At 41.0% G+C, this 21228-nt stretch overlaps 1 protein-coding gene and 1 long non-coding RNA gene across 2 annotated transcripts in view; one reads left to right on the forward strand and one right to left on the reverse strand.

The window, feature by feature from the left end:
• adgrl3.1 (adhesion G protein-coupled receptor L3.1) overlaps positions 1-21228 on the reverse strand; it is a 115365-nt gene that overhangs the window by 11996 nt on the left and 82141 nt on the right. The window contains 8 exon segments of the mRNA XM_025907760.1: positions 3422-3513; positions 4572-4638; positions 7228-7448; positions 10965-11174; positions 12163-12339; positions 15111-15316; positions 15480-15602; positions 19604-19787. Of these exon segments, the coding sequence (XP_025763545.1) occupies positions 3422-3513; positions 4572-4638; positions 7228-7448; positions 10965-11174; positions 12163-12339; positions 15111-15316; positions 15480-15602; positions 19604-19787 (1280 nt within the window).
• LOC112847068 (uncharacterized) lies at positions 12347-14437 on the forward strand. The gene is made up of 2 exons (XR_003220390.1): positions 12347-13754; positions 14106-14437. It is a non-coding gene; the product is annotated as an uncharacterized LOC112847068 (long non-coding RNA).

Here is a 21228-nt window from a genome sequence, read left to right on the forward strand (position 1 = left end):
TAAGAGTTTTTAAGGCTGCAAACCTTCATTTCAAATAAAGGCTATGAAGAAGTGAGTCATAAAGGCCAAATGTCAGAGAAACCTGGTCATGTGGAGGCATGTGTATGCATCGTAAGTCCTGGTCTGAGAATGTGTGTGTGCGCGTGTGCACGTGTATGTGTGTGTGTCCACGTGAGTGTCTTCATCGGGCAGTAAGCAGAGGGACATTACAGCCATTATAAATGACATTTCCCACTAAAGGTCATAGGTTTGGGTCTGCCAGAGCCGAGATGATAGCTGTTAATTTGATTGGCTGACTGGGCAGTGATCACCTCTAACGCAAGTGATAGAGACAAAGAAAATGGGCAAGGAAAGAAAGAGCGGGAATGGAGAGAGAGAGAGAGCGAAAAAACACAGCGGGAGAGATATTAGGAGAGTCATGAGGAAGGAAGACAGACAGAGGAGGAGAGTAAGTGAGTGAGACTAAGGTGATTGATTCGATGTTTCCCTCTGTGGCACCATTCAGGCGAGACAGAACCTCCAATAAAGCTCGTCTGACGACCCTCTTCAATAAAGGGTATACTCATCTCTCTTTTCCATCCCACCATTTCACCTCTTCCTCCTGTGTTCCCTTGAGTCATGGTTTCTCTCTCAGCTCTGTTTCCATGAATTCACATCTCACCTTTATAATATTTCAATAGCACATTAGGTCTATAGGTCACAGGACCTCACAAATCACACATGAACAAGAAATCCATTTTACAAGACAGGTTCACGGTTAATTTGGGTGTGTGGATAAACTACAGGAAGACTCCACAGACACATGAATAACAAGCAAACCAAACAAAATGTCTCTAGGAAGACAACACTGATTGGAGAGTGGCCTTACCAGAGCCAGTCCACAACAAAGATAACTTATGATGGCTTGGAGTTAGAGAGACAAAGAAAACAAAAGGAAGAAAAAAATAAGACAAAAAGAGCATGATGGTGATTAACGAATAAATGAACCACAATAAGACATGACTAATGAAGTGAAATAGATTAAAATCTAGACAGCCTTCAGTGTTCTCAGAAAGACTAAGGAAAGTCATTAAGAAGAGGGGGGAAAGATCCAAAGCATCGTGTTTTAAACGATTCTTTGATTTCCATCTTTCATCAGGTTTTTTTCATTAGAGTACTTTCCCCTGAACTGCACTAAAGCAAAGATCAGCTGGCTTCGCCTTTGCTTCTGAAACACTTCCTGCTTGAAGTCCTACTTAAAAACTGCCTCCATGAAAGATACATTGGCAGTAATATTTAAATGATATGAGAACCGAGTCATTTTTGGGATTTACATTATAAATTCTGAGCTCGGATAGGCGTTGAACTCTGAGCCAAGGCATATTGTTTGAATTAGACTGAGCCTTTTTTGTCTTGAGCTGGACTCGAACAAGAAAATGACACAATCCCGATTAGTTAGCTTGGTAGAAAGAGTTTCAGTATTTAATGGAAGTGAAGTCATATTTCAGTGGCACTCTCTAAGGGTCTCATGAATAATAGGGACATGCCTGAGAATAATGATTTGAAGAATTTAGAGGGTAGCATCTCAAAATTATGTAAGATAAAGGTGAAAGGCGCTCCATGCGACAGGGTAGCATAAAAATGTAGAATTAATTGAATAGTTTGACTTTTTGGGAAATGTGCTCACTTTCTTGCAGAGATGAATGTGAACATTGATGCCACTCTTGCGTTTGTGCAGCCATGATGAAGTTGGAGCCAGCAGCTAATGAGCTTAGTGTAAAAACAATACTCCTGTTTCTGTCCAAAGGTAACATTCTAATGCTCACTAATTACCATGTTATAGCCTTTTGCTGACTCCATAAACAAAACAAACTGTGAAACCAACAATGCGAGAGGATGAGATTGTGTCTCTCTTGGCTGAGGAATAGTATTGCACCTTACCTCCATAAGTTGTGTTTATGCTTCCACTTATATATAAATTATACAAACAACAAAACATGAAAAATAATAAGCTGTAACTGAACTAAAGGTATCAACCTTTTGTTACCACTGGGCAGCGCCAGGCTTAGTGTTTCCACCCTATTCGAGTCTTATGTTAAGCTAAGCTAACCATCTGCAGCAACAGTACTGCGCAAAAGTTTAGAGTTATGCCTTGTTTTTTTGTATTTTGCAAGGAAATAGGAAGAAGTCGAATAGTTGAAGTGATTTAATGAAACGTGTGCAAACACACATACAGTATAAAAGGCGAAAACAAAGTTTGTACAAAGTGAAGTGAAGAGTTCAGGCTTTAACATAGCCTGAACTCTCTTATGCAAGTTTTCTTGTCATTTCTTCAATTAGTCTTCAGGAATAGTTCTCCAGACTTCTTGAATGACATTGACTCTTTTCTGTTCTCTGTCAAGATGATCACACACGGCTTCGATAATGTTGAGGTCCGGGCTCTGGGGAGGCCAATCCATCACTGACAGCATTCATTATGTGTTTCTCTATCCAGGTATACTTTTAATGCATTGACAGTATCTTTGGGATTATTGTCATGGTGTAAACTGAAGCTGTTTCCTATCAGGAGTTTTCCAGATGGTGGATCAAAATCAGGTCATACTGTAGAAACTCACTGTTGTACTTTTCTGCGAACCTCCTCAGAAAATATTGATAAAGATTAGAACAAAAAATGTGAAATTTTGATTCACCACACCTTAAGACCTGTTGCCGGTGATTTTCAGTCCAGTTATTGTTTAATGTTTCGAATTTCTGCCTTTTCTCTGTTTCCTTTCCTTATTACTTGCTTCTTGAAAACTATCCTTGCACCGAAACCATTTCTGATAATGCTTTAAATAATAATAGACGGATCAAATGAACGACCAGGTGTATTTTTGACTTGACTTTACTATTTATTTGCTGTAGATAGTTTTTCTAGGTGTGCTACTTCTTTTGTTCAGCCCTTGTCCAGTTTCCTGTTTCATGACACACTGCACACCATTGGGAGTCTTTGGGAATCATCTTGGGAATGCCAGTTCATTCCTTGAATTAGTCTGTTTATGCTCAAACGATTCATAAGTCAATGTTAAAAAAAAACAACATTTCACTGAAAATGGTGAGGTACGAGGACTGGATTGAAAATGGGTGTAAAAGCATTGGAAGAACTCTGGAAAGCCTGGAGAACTATTGCTCAAGACCCCTTAAAAATGGCAAGAAAGTCTGGCTTTCTCACTTTTTTCTATAAAGAAAAAAGTGTGGTTTCACAATACTGTTGTGTCTTTTTCACAATACTGCTTATAGATTGTACTGTACAGACATCTGTCTTCTATTAGTCCTCTCCCTTTTGCAAAAAAAAAAAAAGCACAGTTCCCAAATGTCAAACTATTCCTTCTGCTTTATTCACACAAGCATGCATGATCACAAATCAGATGCACAAGTGTAGTAGCAGGATTGAAGAACTTACTTGATGTTGTCCAGACACCCAGAGTCTGGTTTGAGAATGGCCGTATGATGGAACATCTTATAAAGAGCGATGCCGAGGAAGATTACATTCAGCTGAAACACACAGACATAAAATCACACAAGTTAATTTTCTGCAGCAAGTAGCCTAATTAAAGACACAATGTCACCACAGCCATTCACTCACACAATTCTTTATTTGCCTCTTCAACAGTAATTGGCTTAGGGACACCATATCAGGCCCTCAATCAACAAGCCTTTATGTTCTCAAAATACAGCAGCTTGAACATCAGGGAAAATTTCAGCAGTTCGGGATCATTGTTACAATGGTAACCCAATTCTCATAGATGTGTTCTGTTCTATTGGAGTACTAATGCATAAAGAGGGTGGTTTAATAATGACTGTCTGAAGCGATACACTGGGTCTCAGAGGCTGTATACATTACCACTAGGTGTGGTGTCATAACAGTGCAGTCCCACCTGAACTGCTCCCCACATGCAGGTCCTGCAAGATCTGTGATAGCCTGCCTGACATTTCAAAAATGAGTACAGTGGATTGGTTCACAGGCTACTGGGAATATGTCTCATTGCTTTAAATGTCTTTGTATGTGTGTCTGCCTAATCATCAAACTCTATTCCTGTCGTACTTTACTTGTTCAAGATAGGATCCCTGTTCCTGCTCCTCTGAACATTTCGATGACTGATGAAACATCAATCATTGGCATTGCTCAAACTCCCCGGGAGACTCTGTTCTCCAGTTTAATGTTCAATTTGGTGGCAAAGCAATAAAACAGCTAGATCAGGAGGAAAAACAGCACACAAATGAGTGCCTAATAGCAACATAACCTTGCTGAGTTTTTATCATAATCTGTGTGACGCACGGCGGCTTGCGCTCCATATCCCCTTCGAAGATTTCCAGGTTGCAGGAATACGTGCCCGCCTGAGAGTTAATCCATGAATGGGAGTTATTAAGTTGACATATAGAGTTGCTTCCACTTTTACTTGCACTTCTGAGGAGCTCAGGCAAGCCTTGTAGGAGATTAACAAATACCTTAATGTGAGCCATCACTGCTGCACGAACATCTATAGATCTACCTACTCAGAGATGAAGTGCTATGTCAAGGGTGTGTGAGTATGCACGTGTGTCCATCTTACCATAATGATGAGTGTAGCAGGGCCTATGAAGCTCCAGATAAAGTAAGTATCCAATCGCAGCCAGCACCTAGAGACAGGGAGAGATGGAGACAGAGAGAGACATCATGCACGAGGGACGCTGGGAAGAATAAAAGGGTTAAAAAAACATCTTCTTTAGATGGATGTAGAGTAGCAATCAGAGGATAGGACATGCATCACGGTTGCACACATATAATCACTGAGAGGACGCAAGCTGGAGAAAAAAAAAGGAGCAGATTATGACACGCAGTATATCAAATGCATCACGACAGAGCGAGGACAAAACGGAACTGGGGTGGATGTAAAAAGTGAAAGAGATGAAGAACAGGAAGAAAGGTGTTGCAGGATGGAGGAAAATAGCATATACACACACCTCGAACATACATCACACACAGAGGGGGGAGACAGCGAGGGATAAGCACCTGTGATAAATAAAGCTTTACTTCTCCCTAAGGGCACAGATATATGACATAGCCACATCCTGCAGTCGCAAAAATATGACATGACTGTGTTCATTTGAATACTGAGTTATGGATGCAGACCTCATACGAGGCTATTTATGGAGTCTGCGGATGGCTGTGTTGAGGTTAAAGGAGAAAGGAGGGACACAAGTGCATGCACATGCAGTGTGTATATGCACACAAGCACACTATCAGAAGACACGCATGAACATATAACCACAAACACACACACACTCACACACGTACGCGCAGGCAATCATTTTGGACCACAAGGTTAGGATTGGTTGTAAAAGATATACTGCTGTATGCAAAATTATATAACCCCAAAACACCTTGACTCATCAACTGCAGCAAGCAGGGGAAGGAGAAGAAGAAAAAAAGAGTGCCCTCCACTGAGGTCAGACCCAACTAGTTGCCGAAAAAGGTGCCAGAGAAAAACGGCTGGAGCAAAATGGCCAACTGATTCATGACCAGCTGCTTTTGAATTATTAATCTTTCAATTTCCACCACATTAGAGAACCCTCCATTATGGGTCCCTGACTGTGTCACAGTATCCTCCATTAGGGCTCCTTTGCTAACTCGTAGCCACCTTCATTACGGTACATGAATGAGACTCAGTGCCACTGGCTACTGTGAAGAAGAACAGCCTGTGTTATGTGACAAGGTGACACAGCAGGAATGGCAGATGATATTTTCAAAGGTTTTGTCTCAATGTGTTATGTCAAAAATGATACACAGTGTCATTTTCAAGCCTGGGCTGATAAATGGATCGTGTAAGTTCGTTTCTGCTTTTTAAAAATTTCCAATTTCAATTACTTTTCAGATCGACAAGGCCCATGGGGCACGAGGACATGACGAGCAAGAGCATTAATGGCCTGGATGCAACATTACAAAAGTAAATATTGATATATTCATGCATTTATTTTTGGTTATGTGCACCTTTTACATATAAGCTCTGCTTCATTGTCCCAAAATATTTCACATCATTTTGCATTTGAACTCGCAGCAGTTGTCTCAGGTCCTTTACGACACTCTGTTTGTGATTATTCACCCAAAGCTTGGCACTGAGACTCTCATGTTTTAATGATCATCAGGCAATGAAATATTGATCTAAGTGGCATGAGGACTGGTGTGGCTTGATGGTTAAACACTGCTAAATTCAACCCTTCTGTCGTCTTTCAGAGCTGGTCGAGTAGAGTGTAGCTTGTGGAAAGCTGCAATGTCAGAACGACAAAAGGTCCCCGAATGACCAGCGACTGGGAGCATTTTAGAAGGTGAATCATTTATATCTATAACCACACGTCATTTTTCACCCTCAACACGGAGCGACTCATTTATAAGCAGCTGAGGGATGAAACACCTCTAAAACTGTAGCCTTTCAGTGCAAAGTCCACATTGTTAGTGTTTAGTCTTATGGTTTGAACAGGTTATGAACATGACTGTGTCTAATATATATTATATAAGCAATATACATTTCATACGTATATGTATTTAATAATTAGACTGGCCTCTTTTCAGAGTCAAAGCATGAATGGAGTGTGTAGGTGAAACTGTTACGTTCACTCTCTTTGAATCTGTAGTTTGTCTATTATGCCTGTAATGAGACGCTGGCTGTCCTTTCTTGGATTCATCCTTTTTCTAGGGTTAGACAAGTCGAGCATGCATGAATACGTTACCTTGTGCTTTTAATGTATGTGCTTATCTTCCACTACTCTTCTCCAGAGAAGCTGCTTTTATTTTAACGCGCAAGCGCAAGCCAGTGTGGATGTGTGAACATCCTGACACACAACTCCATCTTTTCCTATCCCATCGCTCCATTCTCACACTTAAAGCAGTTTTTTTTCTCCCTCGGCATACTCCACTGTACACCCCCTCCTTCTGTCCCGCCTGTTAAATCCTTCCATATTCACACATTGTTGCTGCCGTGCTCATGCAGGCACTCTGTGGTGCATCCTCCCCCTGCGTGTCCCCAATACTTCTCTACCACTCTCCATCCTTCTCTGCCTCTCTCTCTCCACTCGTTCTCTCTGTATTGACTCTTCAGAAGTGCCACAGCTTGTTGAGTCCACTGTGGCAAACGCAGCCAAAATGACAGCAGGCACTTCAGCCTCCCTCCCTTTCCCTCCCTTGCCCCGTCATCCATCCTTCCTTCACGCATTCTTCAGCAGCATCCTTACACTCGGTCGGTGCCGTAGCTCCTGTAGTCCACGGCAGCGGAGACGGCCACTATGACAGCAGGTACTCCATATCCTGCCAGGTAGAAGTACTTAGTCCTGGAGTGTTCGCTCTCAAACACCTCTACCAGCATGATGTAGAGCTGTACCCCTTCCAGGAACATCCAGGTGAACGCTGCCAAGAAGAAGAAATGGAGCAGGGCCGCAAAGACTGCGCAGACAATCTGGTGAGGCAAATAAAGGATTGAGAGGGTTTAAAAATACAGTAACATTAAACTCAGGAAATATTTATTCTGCTGGACACTTGCACTGATGAGGCAGAAAAAAAAGATGCAAACAGTACAGGCAGTAAGGGTATGAGTCAGATTTAGAAAGCAATAATGTATCATATTCAGTTAAGGAAGAAAATGTAAGTGATTAAATATTGGACAGCCACTGCTTGAACAGGCAAGACAGGGGATAGAATAAGGCAACGTGAAATAGAAGTCACAATCATAGTGTGCTATGACAGAAATTTCAGGTGGCAGAATGACAAAAAAAAGTAAAAAATCACTTCAAAATAGCAATATTATTCGAGACCCCCCTCACACTTCACTCACAGTCTACAATCTACAAGTCATCCAGGAAGATAAATGAGAAAATATAAGTGACATGTTAGCGCCGCAGCCCGCGCTGATTGACCACATTTCAAAGAGATGTAGCGAAGCACTTTCAAAGGGGGCTGACAATGAGTTGTTGAGGAGGGCGAATTACTTGCCAGCGCTGTTGAAAATACAATATGATTTTTGTCAATGCCAAGGATGAACAAAATAAGTGGAACTGCTGCAAAAATGACTCAGCATCTTGGTTTGAAAGAGACAAAACAAAAATCACATAAAATTTGACAGATTTCGGAGCTCAGAAAAGGAAAAAAAAGCCCATAACTAACTTCGGTTTGGATGCTGAATAGTTGTGAAAACATACGGCTTTTTTACGCTTTTACTAATGCAGAACTAAATGTTTTACATAAGATAAACACTGTGCTTGTTAACGTACTTCCTAGAGAATTGCAATTATCAAACACAAAACACAAATTAGAGCGTTTTGCACCTACCTGAACCAACTCTGCGTTTATACACTGAAAGTGAGTAAATCTATTTTAAATGACGTGCCAGTGAACAGTGACGGATGAAAGAGATGTAAAAGTCTTTGAGTGATAGATGATAACATACTTAGAAAACCCTGTGAGAGACTCTGCTCATTCCAAAAAAGAGAAGAAAAAAAAACCCACAGAGGTGCAAAGAATGTGAATAAAAAAACAAAAGCCAGGGATCAAACCTAAAAAGACATTAATAATTTTGGCAATTCGATGGCAAAGAAAGAGTGTTGATTAGGAAAAAGAAAGGTGAAAAACGAATGGGCGCTGAAACTTGGTCAATCATGCCAATGTTCTAATCTAAAGAGTCACTCCTAAATCACTCAGTGGAAGCGCTAACAGACAGACTTTTATAATGGAGGGGTTTGCAACGACAGACAATTACCTAATGTCTGAGAGACAATGAGTTTAGGGGGTGAGGGAGTCACTCATTTCCATTTCTAATGATCGCAGAGTGTAGCTTTCACAGGCAAAGGCACACACATGCATGCACACACAGGTAAAAAAAAAAGAAAAAAAAAAGGTGGCTGCTTATGCAAAGTCATTTAGTTTTCCTGCTGGAATTACTGGCTTAACCGGCTTCGAGCTAAGTGACGCTGAAGATGTTAATGGAGGTCACGAATAGTCACCGGTAATTAACGGGAGAACAACACGCAAATACAGCAGCACACATACTAAAAACTCACAAAAACAAAACAACATGATCCCTCCCACGCAAACACACAGACAAAGAGAAACGCACAAGCGCCACGATCAAAACGCGCTCTCCATCCAATTTGCTTTGTCTCTTCATTTACAGTGAGAAGGTTTTCTCACTGAAAGCTCAGCAGGATGCAAATGCTTGAAGGTGTTCTGAGGCTTCTTGTATACTATGGGGGAGGTAAAGGATACAGCCTTGAGCCCTAACTTACAGAGAGAAGTGGTGAAAAAGCTCATGCTTTCCTGTGTGTTGATTATTATCTCCGCACAAGGACACCTAAATAATAAAGGCGAGAATCTCCTCTCAGAATCTGTCCCATAAGATTTGTGTGCAAAACGTCTGTACCCAAGTGAGGTTTAAAGTTCTAATCCATGACTGGCGTACTGAATGCGGACCATATGGATTATACATCTTGGGCTATGATTGGAATGCACACCATGTGGATCCCCCACTGTTGAGCCAAAAAACTGCACTGCACTGAATTCCTTCAGGGATAGAGTTTGATTGGTTGCTTAAGTGATACGTAAAGAAAATGCTTCGCAAATTGTGTCTCATGACTTTAAAAAGCCTCCACGCTCTCGAGGGAAGGGCTATTTGTTCTGAGTGTCACAAGGACTGGTGCAGTTAATGATGCATTTGTTGTTCTGAAAATGCACATTTCTATTCCGCATGCAGAAAAACACAATAGTGTTGCAAATGACACTACATTTGACAAACGTACCACTGCGACCAATTAGGCTAGAGTTACCATTACGCCTGCGGAGAGTAGAACCATTCTTAAAATAGTATATAGAGCATATTCAATAAGTTAGTACTTTGGCCCACAAAGATGTGACTTCATGAAAAGCTTCTATATAAATGTTTACCTGCATCGCAGGAAAATGTTCAAAATAATTCCCAGCTTTGCTCTAGATGTTTCACTTGGACTAGTCTGTCTCTGAGCCTGGTCGAGAGCAGATAACTTATAAATAGTCGGTGATGCTTAGGTTTAATCTTACTAAATACATCTATAATAATGGCATATTTAGTAATTAAATATTATTAATTACTAAATTAATTAAAATTAAATATATTAAAATTATAATATATTCTATTTTATATTGTACATAAAATCTGCTTCACTCAGTCTCAGGGGTATTTGACAAAAACGAATTGCCTACTTATAAGGAGGAAAAATAAAGAAAATACATAACACCACTTGACCAGAACTTTCAGTGTCAAGAGTAAACTTTTCAAAATAGCCATCTTTAATGGTCTTTATTTTACCTTGCATTTGTACAAGGTAACTCTACTGTTGGGTACTGATGCATACAGACTGAGGTCACAGCTGAAATCCAACAGCACTGAGGTGTTAATCAAAAGCAGTCTGAACTCATATTCACAAATCGGCCTCATATGAGCTGCATAAGGTTTAACACATTGTATGGCTGATCTTTGTGGGCGCTCTTTGCATTGTAAATCATGGCTGACTATGAATGGATTGCAAAGCAGGCAAATTAGGTTCTTTTTACATACGCACAAGTACGTACATGATTTTGATGACGGGATTACTTAACATGTTGAAGAAAAAATAAATACTTTTAATGATGCAAAACCATTACATAGAATAGTAAGAATGTTGTTTTGTTTCACAATCGCTATGAGAAACTACGGCTTTGATTTATTCCAAAGATCACTGTTACTGTACCACATCTCCTGTTTTATTCAGTAGTAGCACAAGTGTGGTAAACCACTGACACAAAGTTAATAAACAGTCTGATGATTTGTGGTATTGGCCAGTGGATAGTTATGCCAACATGTGCCGTGGATTTGTCTGAATTTATGGTCAAAGTAATATTCTTCCATACGCCACGTATACTGCACACACTCGCATAAGCTCACACAGGGGAACTGGACCCTTCTTACCGGCTGGTCGGCCTTGTTGATCCCATACAGAAACAGAGACTCAGCGATGAAGAGGCTTATGCAGAGGTTCTTGTGAATGGTGTTGCGATCGCTCTGAAGCCCTCTGAAGAAGCAGAAGGTGAAGATGCAGATAAGCAGGCAAACCAGTGACAACAGGATGCCCACCCACGTGATGACATCCAGGAGCACGTCATGCATGCTGTCTGTTTTCTGTGAAATGTGCAAACAGAGAGACAAGTTTAAGTTGACAATTCAATAATAACAATGTAATTTACAGCTACTATAGCTATGCATAGCCTTGGTATGCTAACATCATATATGAGTCATACTGTTGTAAGATGAAACAAACTGTAGGAGCAGACAGTTAAACCCCACCACCCCTGGCTTATGTGAGTCTGGCTGTGTGTCGTTGAGCGTTCAGGGCCACAGCGTTACGCTGTGTTGCACAGGTGTGCTGGCTCTATCCATCAGTGTCCTGCAAGCTGGCAGGTAGAGCAATGTTCAAGCTAGCGCTGTTGTGATGGATCTACTGCTCAGACCCTCACACTGCGTTCACACAGAGAAGCCGAGCTGGCTCTGACCATGACCCCTTTGGAAGTAACACACATCCTAGCCCACGGGGAGGGAATAGGTGTCACGCAATATCCAGAGTTACAAGGGCTGATTTGTGTAAAGAAACTTGGTCTTAACATAACAAAAGAGAGAGAGAGACAAAAAGTACTTATCCCACACACGGCGGGAGAATAATGCTTTTATTAACCACCCACTAAGGCTCATGGATATCTAAAAAAACCAAAACAAAACCAAAATCTGAAAAAAAAAAACATGTTTTCACTATCTGATCAGTCAAGCATCACTTTTAAAATGAAAATAAGACCTGAAGCTTATTTTTGTATCTGCTTTAGTAATCCAGAACTGTGAGATACTAATGTTTGAAGTACATTTTTTTCCCCTCAAATCAATGTCATCATGCAGCTTGACAAATCAATTGTAAAGATTTTCCCTGCCAACGTGGTTATTCAGACTCCAAAGATTCATAATCTACTTTTCAGATGTTGTGATCTTTCTCTCTTCTTTTCTTCCTCTCTTTCTATTTTCAGAATATGTTGACCAGCCACTGCTAATCAAATAATAAATAACTGACCCCCAGATATCGCCCACCCCCTTCTGGCATGCACAAGCAGAGAAAAATGCCTACCTTGACCTCCACGTGGGCCATGAGCACTGCAAAGCTGGTAAGGTGGGTGCAGGAGCAGCTGGTGTGTGTACGATTGGTGGCCAGCAGACGACAGTCCTGCGTAGACCAGAATCCCGTCATGGTGCGCTTGGAGTAGCTCCAGAATGAACAGTTGGGATTGAAATTCTTTTCTGAATGCTGGAAGAAGAGAGAGAGAGAGAAAGAGAGGCAGAGTGTGATTGAGAGAAACCCAGACAGACAGGAAGAAACTGAGAGACAAAAAAGCAGGAGGGTTGGGAGAACACGGGGACACGGAATAGATACTCGGTCATGGGGAGGTGGGAGGCAGAAAGCATGGAGTGGTCGGTGAGCCAAAAAAAAGTGAGAAACTGGTGGGAGGAATTGGTGGAAAAAGGATGTAGAGGAAGAAACACAGAGACAGAGTCAAATACACACAGCAACAAAACAACAAACAGAAGGGACAGAATGTGAGATTGCAGCAACAAATAAACATAGAGGCATGAGAGGAGGTGACAGAGCTGCGTCCATGCTTGTTGTGTGAGATTCTGGAGTGTAGGAGCTGTTTGTGTTGTGTAAACTGATGAAGCTGTGCGCGTTGGGTTGGTAACGCTACTCTCAAAAAGAGCAAGAGAAACAGTGAGGATTTTTGTTTTTTACTGCCAACAAGCTGGATCACCAACTGGATAAGTATTTGCTTTTTGGATGTGAAACACAAAATAAAACTGTGTTACTGACCACCCTAATTCATACTTATGAAATTCTTATAAAGTTATGTGGAATTCAGTCTGCAGTAATTGCTAATGTTATGATTTGGTCATTTGGGGCAAGTCAAAGCGAGTCGAGCCAAGTTAGTACACAAGTGATCAAAAATGGCTGCAAGACATTTCGATGTTTGAACATCATTCTGCAATGACACAGAAACAACATTTTAATATTTGAGCCTTTCCAGGGCTTCTATACGTCATTTCTTTTCATGTTTTTGTCTGAATCAGGCCCGAGTTTCATGCCTTATGTCTTTAGCTCTGGTTACTATAGTATTACTGCTACTATATATTGTCATTAAATGCAGGAAGTTTGGACCCAAATGCATACTGCAGAGGCGAACTAGAGGTTAACAAAAAACTAGCCTTTATTCAAACTATTTTAGTCATATAGTCAGGGCTGGATCAGCTAACCCTGAGTCACAGACCCAGGAACATGCAATATACAATGATTTAATACAGAAGAAGTCTGAAAACAACAAGTTTTCTTCAGTTCTTTTTAGACTTCCCTCACTTTCTGTGGAATTATCCACTAAACTAAACTAAAGTTCCAAGTTAAGAATGAAAATCAGTCCTAAATATACATTATATATATTAGGTACATGCTTGTACCGAACTAGATCTCTTTTTGCGTTCATAACTGCCTTAACTCTTTGCACAGATTCAACAAGGAGCTGGTACATCACTCTGAGATTTTGGTCCATGCTGACATCACAGCATCATCCAGTCGCTGCAGATTTGTCATCTGCACATCCATTATTCAAAGCTCTGAAAGGCGCTGGAGTAAAATCTGGTGATTGTGGATTGTCGTGTTCAAGAAATTAGTTTGAGGTGATTTGAGTTTTGTAACAAAGCGTGTTATCCTGCTGGAAGCAGTGATCAAAAGATGGGTACACTGTGGTCATGAAGGGATGGATGTAGTCAGCAACAACACTCAGTTAGGCTGTGGCATTAAAAATGATGCTCAACTGGAGCTAAGGGGGCCCAAAGTGTGACAAGAAATGATCCCCCACACAATTACATCACCGCTAGCCTTAACCATTGATACGAGGCAGGATGCATTTTATGTTGCTTACACTAACCCTTACCATCTAAATGTACTGGCAGAAATTGACATTTGGCAATATTTTCACAGTGTTCCTTTATCCAATTTTTCCTGTGCCTGTGTTTTTGTGTTCTCAGCTGACAGGTGTGGTGTTCTTCTGCTGCTGTAGCAGCAGGACATTTTCACCCAGAGAACTGCTGCTTACTGGATATTTTCTCCTTTTTGGACCTTTGTCTGTGAACCCTAGTGATGTGGGGAAATCCCAGTAGATCAGCAGCTTCTGAAATTCTCAGACCAGCCCGCCCGGCACCAACAGCCATGCCACGTTCAATGTCTAAGTCATTTTTCTTCTTCTTCATTTTGATGTTCAGTTTGAACTGCAGCAGACCGGCTTGATCAAACCGTGTAACTGGCTATTTGCGTTAATGAGCAGCTAAACAAGTGGTCCTAATAAAGCATCCAGGGAATATTTTTGATTCCTCTTTTAAAGCCTAACCTGAACTTATCCATTTTATACTCTTGTTACCTGTGCCTTTCAGCAAGTATGTTATTGACCTCACCTACTTGCTGAGTGGTTGTTGTTCCTCATTGCTCATCTTTTCACTCTTCACTTTCCTCTTACCCCAACTGGTAAAGGCAGACAGCCGCCCACCCTAAGTCTGGTTCTGTCGCAGGTTTCTTCCTGCTAAAAATATTTCTTTTTTTTCTCCCATGTTGGAGAACTGCAGGGTTTCTCTGCAAATATTGTCAGTCTCGACCTTAAAATGACCTATAATGACGTATGATATGATTTGGCATTACATGAATAAAGTAGAATTGACTGGAAATAAATCTTTTCTTTTTTTTTAATTGCTAAAGCCTGTAGATTGAAGCAAACATTACTCAAATAGGAGTAAGTAGTCAATTTTCTGGTAAGTGTTTCCAGCTGTGGACTCTTAGCGAGAATTTACAGCACCAGAACACTATACATGTGAAACGTTGATGGTGTAAACTACATTTCTCATATTGTTTCCTATAAAGCAACACTTTTTGGCACAACGATAGATTTCTATGGAACAGAGGACTTAACAATTTAAACTTTTGGCTACAAATGTTCAATTTCTAGCTGCTTTTGGTCTTTTGTGAGATTTTTTTTTACTCACCTGTAGATGTTTGACAGTGAAGACCACAGGCTCTGACAGGTAAACCTTATTGCTCTCCTTGTTAATGGATGCGGTGATGACCGGGGAGTTGACGATAACAGAGTAATTAGGATAGATGGCATCGCTGCTCAGTCTGACGCTGGCGTTCTCCGTGGACAGGTAGGAGCCCAAGTTCTTGTACAAGACAAACACCATCCTGATCTCACCTGTACGAAAGGGACACGAATAGTGCACTCGATAATTGTTGTAAAGCAATGATGACAGAAATTTGACACTTCAAGTGGGTGAGAAAAGAAGATTGAGAGGCACAGAGAGAGAGAGATCAGTGAGAGTAAGTGCAAGGAGGAAAACATGCGATTTCTCTGCTACCATTTCTGCCATGCTGTTTGAGAGTGCTGGCTGACAGCTGGATGGAGTTTCCGTGTTGTTCCGACTGAGGGAATGTCAGGTCTGCGAGGTTCCCATCCGTGCTCAGCCTGGCTACTTCCAGCACTGAAATACGTACACACAAACACACATGCACACAAAACACGCACGCCCTAATGGTAAGTTATAGCATAGCGCATTACATCAGATTTGTTTTGCAGACTCTTGTAATAACCATGTTTTCTCACTAAGTGCTTCACAGCACAGCACTGGCATGAGTCCCGAAACAGTTTCAAGCTTCTCCTAAACAAAGAAAATGAAAAAGCTGACAGATATCAAAGTGAAATAATGTAAATTTTTTTCCCCGCTAAAAAAGGTAACAATGTCTCCAGGCAACTGCTCCAACACTTTGAGGTAGATTATCCAGCCTCCTCTGCATTGTAGGAATTATTTCAGCGTCCAGGTTCGTTAGCACATTCCTGATTACAGCTGTGTAATGTATTAGATAAAGTTTCTAATTAAGAACTAATTATACCTTTGGTGTGTTGCTATCTTGTGTTTCTGAGCAAGTTGGTGATTTAGACTGATGCTTTCATGGTAAAAGAAAAAAAAAAAACCCTACCGCCCTGATCAAATAAACGACACAAGGACATCTCTGATGGAGATGAGGGTAAAAATGGGAGGCAGAGTGGGATAAAAGGTGGAAAAGAGAGACAGACGAAGAAGTCGTGGAGGAGTGGTTTAGAAAGGTAAAAAAGAGGGTAATCAGAGGAGCCGAATGGATGAGATAAGCAGATACACTTAAAGGAGAGGACTGGAGTCGAGATAGAAAGAAGACTATGTTCTCTCTCAGGCATACGATAGATAAGGCTTTACAGGCAAGAGATACTAACATATAGAAATGAGCAAATGGAGGATGAGTGAGGAAGATGGACATAAGCATAGACGTGGGTATGCATAAAGAAAGAGAAACATTGGCTGAGACCCCCCCCCCCCCCCCCACACGCACACTTCCACATGAGCTACATCGACCCACCCACACGCATGCATACACATGTACACACGCATCCACACCCACACACATCAGCGGGGTATCAAAACACGCTGAGTCTAATCTAATTAAAGCATCCTTGTCAAGACAATCCTCCTCCTAAGAAACACACTTGTTCATTATCGTTATCACACGCGCACGCTGTTACCGCTGCGTTATCCTTTCAAATCACTGTTTTGGTTCTAATAATAACACTATTTATTCATCTGCTTAATACTGTGGCTCATAGTCGCACACACACAATCTAACACAATAATATCACTTACAGTAGCTGCTGTGGCTCCTTTAAAATGCGTCAAATAATTTATTCTTGTCACTCACTCTCATCTCAAAGACTTGAGAAAAGAAAAAAAAAAAGGAGGAGGGAGCTTAAAAAGTGCACGGGAGAGAGCGGAGGAGAGAAGACTCAGAGAGAGCAGTGAGGATGAAGGGAGAGAACGAGAGAAATGACAGGCTGGTTATGAATAAAGGGGAGAGATAATCATGGTGGATCTGCCCACTGGATTAGCTGCGAGGGAAGATTAACAACACAAAAAAAGCAGAAGAATGTGGAGACAAAATTTCGCAGGAAAAAGATCACTTCCTGTTTTTTAAGTTCCTCGGAGAGGCAGTAGCCTACATCTCCACGACTGTTTACGTAATCACATTTATTTAGTGTGATCAGGAGAGAAAAGAAACACTGGAGGAGATGCAAGTTTGAAATGATGCAAGGTGAAACTGTGTAGGATGTCAGTTGTTGAAATGGACTGTTGTACTTAAACTTAAGCGAGAACATAAAGTCGTGTTGTAAGGAGTGACTTTGAGGAATCCTAACGGTCTTTGATTGGAAATGCAGTGATTTTATCACCATTATCTGTGACTGAAATAGCTGTAATTTCATTGCCTACTGATGTGAAAGTGAGCAAAAAGACCCCTCAGAGCATCATTTGACATTCCACCACCGCCGCCGCCCTCAAGCACGCGCTCATCCAGTCTTCCTTCTTATTTCGTTATCATCTTTATTTCTTCCTCCTCCATGGCTTTTTATCTCTAACTGAGTAACATACAAGCTCAGTGAATGTTGGTAATGGGGGAATGGCGCGGAGGAAATGTTAAAAAAAATTAAATTGGGTGGAGGGGCGGGGGAGTGTAAACAAGAGGATAACCAAGGGAAACATAACAGATTGCAACTCGCCGATCTGAGCAAAGATGAAACGATGCCTCCAAGTACATATTCCATGTAAAGAAATGAAAATCAAATAAAATTTTTACTCTCCATTAAAACGCGCTTATTCCAAGGTTCGATAATGAGATTAGTGAAAAAAATATGACAGAAAAGGAGAAGAGAAAGGGGGAAAGTGATGGACACAATGCTAGAATAACTATTGGCTATAATAAGCCAATATTTTTCAATGAGATTTTCACGTTGATGTCTTCACCATGACCTAAAACTAGCATGCAAAGCTTTATGTATTCTGTTGTATATGCTGCTCTGTGTCAAATATTTAGACATATTGCAAAGGAAATGTATACTAGGAGCTTTGTCAGTCCAACAGGTATAAGATTGTAGTGCCCTTTTGTGCACAGAATTGTAATTGCTTTGCTTGAATTAATAATATCTGTACACAGTCTACTTACAGTATTAAGAGGATTAAGCACTATAACAGTGGGATCAGTGTAACAGGTTGTTATGCTCAGTCCAGTCACATAGTCACATATTAGTGATACCATTTTGAGTCTTCAAGGAGTCCCTCAACACTCAGTGTCCCAAAATTCAGATACAAAATTCAGTGTTGTTTCAGCACTTTTTTTTTAGCATAACGGCTGCTATCCTAGAAAAAGAAAGTGTGCACTGTTGTTTCCCCTTTTTATCACTGCAGAAAGCAGTACTTCAGAATTCATATACTATGCGATATGTTTATGTTTAGCACATTTATCGACTGTAAAGCCTGCCATGGTTTTTTGTTTGTTTTCTGTGATAGGACATTTACAAAATAGAAACTTAATGTTATTAGATTTACATTTTTTTCCTGTGACTGTATTAATTCACATCAACATTCACTTGTGCAAGTATTCATGTAATCTTTTGTCTCAAACCTCTAAGAAATAACCCATTATTTGTTAACATCAGTCAGCCACAACATCAAAACCTGGCTGTAAACAGAGAGGTGAAGTGAATAATCTGTCACCTTGTTAAAATACTACTCTGGCTATTCTGCTCTGGTATTAGCAAGGCATTTTTGCTCTAAGAACCTTGGGCCCTGATAATTAGATTGATCTTATTTTTATATGTACAACTACTGTTACAAAGGAAATGTTCTGCAGTGGCCATGATACTCCATGATACACAGAAAGACAGTGCAACACAACAAATCACAAAAACTGCTCAGCAACAGCTTGATGATGTGACGCAGAGCTGAAGTCATTGTCAAACTTCCCAAATCACAATGCAACTGAGCATCACAGCAATCCACAGGACCCAACGGACGTGCTGCGAACATCGCAGAGGGGCTGTAACCATGCCCCGAAGGGGCAGAACTGTTTTGGCAGTATAAGAGCAAACAAGGATGTGGTTTTTATGTTGTGGCTGAACAGTGTACGTCCATTAAACGAAGGAAGATGCCATCTTTTGACATGTGAAGCTAGATACTAAGCCTTGCCTCTAATTTGTATTATGAAACATAGATCTCAGACATTGGGTTTGATAATGCCTGCTGTCAATGTTGCCTCTTACTATGATATTACATCATGTTCTTAGATCTTCAGCAGACTGAGCTCTTTCATGTTATTATAAGTTCTGTAAGAGGAAAAAACAAAAAAGAAAGAAAAACAGCGAAATCTAACAATTTCTTTCTAAAAAAAAGTTATTTCTTCTCTTACTTTGTATTTAGGCAAAGACGATGAACAAATGCTTTTGTTCCAGTCGAATCCTGCTTTGACCTTGTCCAAGCACCAAAACCTAAGACTTGACTGGCTCCCTCAACTCTTATGATCCACTGTAAGAGCTGGAGGCTGGACTAAAGGCTATCTCAATCGTCAGCACTCACAAGGTCCAACTGAGTTTAGAGGACAGGAAGGATCCTAACAATGTACTCACGGATGTAGTCAGTAGTCTCCTGCACAGTGTCAGTCTTCAGGAGGTTGTCAGCCAACATAAAAGCCCCGGTCTCCACGGTGTCGAGGAGCAGGGTAGCCGAGTGAAGCTGCTCACTGGTGGGCAGTTCTCGCCACGCTTTCTCCGCTCGTGGATGCAACAAATTATTCACGGTCTCCACCATGGCCTGGGGCAGCAGCAGAGACACAGAGGTCACAAAGAGGAAACGAACATATTTACCACTTATTTATTAAAGGAATGCAAATCCACTCGTAGTGCAAATAACACTGCTACACACCAACTACCGAAGTCAGCTGAATGCATCAGCGAGAATGCAGTTGATTTTCATTTATCATGTTAATAAATCATGATAATCAAGACCAAAAAACGGTTAGCAATGCAAATGTGGCATTCCCATGCAGACACAACAAAGACAAAAACAGTTATTAAATCTAAAGTACATCTTCAAAGTTGAAGTCTACACTTTTTAATGTTTATTACACCCTTTTCTTCTCTTTGTATGAGGATGCTGTGATAGGAAAGCCATCACAGATGTTATGAAAATCAAGCTAAGCTAATTAGCTGATTGCAATCACCATGTGTCGACACCCCCAAACCTGGTTCACTTTCTTTCTCCCTTTCTGTATTTTCTTTTTTTCAGCCAAAGTCTTATCTTCAAGTTTGAAAACTTGTGCTTGAGGGTCTGAGAAGAAATTAGAGTTTTATCAGATAATGCCTGCTGGGTCATATCCAGCCGTGCAGAACGGGTTTGAATCCAAAAATATTACCAAATTAAACGGAAAAGTGTTGGCTCACATAGATGAAATGTTCCCCATAAAACAATGCTTATTTTGTCTCCAGCTCATACTTTTTTTTTGTTATGCTTTTAAGAGTTCACCTCCTTATTTTCAGACATGAACGCCACACATACAGTGCAGACACGCACACACATCTTAGCAGACTCTGGGAGAGATAAAGAAACAAAAGAGAAAAGAGAGCTGGAGCAGAGGTGGACAGGAAGGGGAGGGCCATGTGAGAGTGATAAAACAGTCCAGTGAGTCCATGGTGACAGGCCTCCACTGGGAACAAGAGAGGCGGAAAAGCGACTACGGGTACTATCAAACACACACACCTCACACTCCGGTCTGTCTCTTTATTTTCTCTTTCGCTCGCTCTGTAAACCAGCCTTTCTGCAAAGAAACTCCAATCCCTCGCTCTGCCTTCACTCTTTCAATGCTCCTCTCTCTTGAGAAGCGTGGATGGCAAAGTGGGAAAAGTAACACAGGTGCGATTATACAAGCTAAGGGGGGACTTCAGCGGGGAATTGCAAGGGCAGGGAGGAAGAGTGAAAGACATCAGTTTATTGGCATTCACACATCCAGCGTTTGACTTCCTTTTTGTCCCTTTCACTCAGGGTTAAGGAGAAGTGAGGGAGCAGGAAGGAGGAGAGGAGACAGAAGCAGTAAACGATGTGTTTTGTGTGCGCGGTGGATAGGTAAAGCCTAAAGGAACAGTGGAGATGATGACTCATGCGAGTGTTGATGGCATGCGCTACAAAACACTTGCCTTTTTGAATTAAAACTAATCCTACCTGTTTCTTTATCCACGTGTAGTTACAGTATATCTCA

The sequence above is a fragment of the Oreochromis niloticus genome, linkage group LG6 (genome assembly GCF_001858045.2).
Source record: "Oreochromis niloticus isolate F11D_XX linkage group LG6, O_niloticus_UMD_NMBU, whole genome shotgun sequence".
NCBI lineage: Eukaryota > Metazoa > Chordata > Actinopteri > Cichliformes > Cichlidae > Oreochromis > Oreochromis niloticus.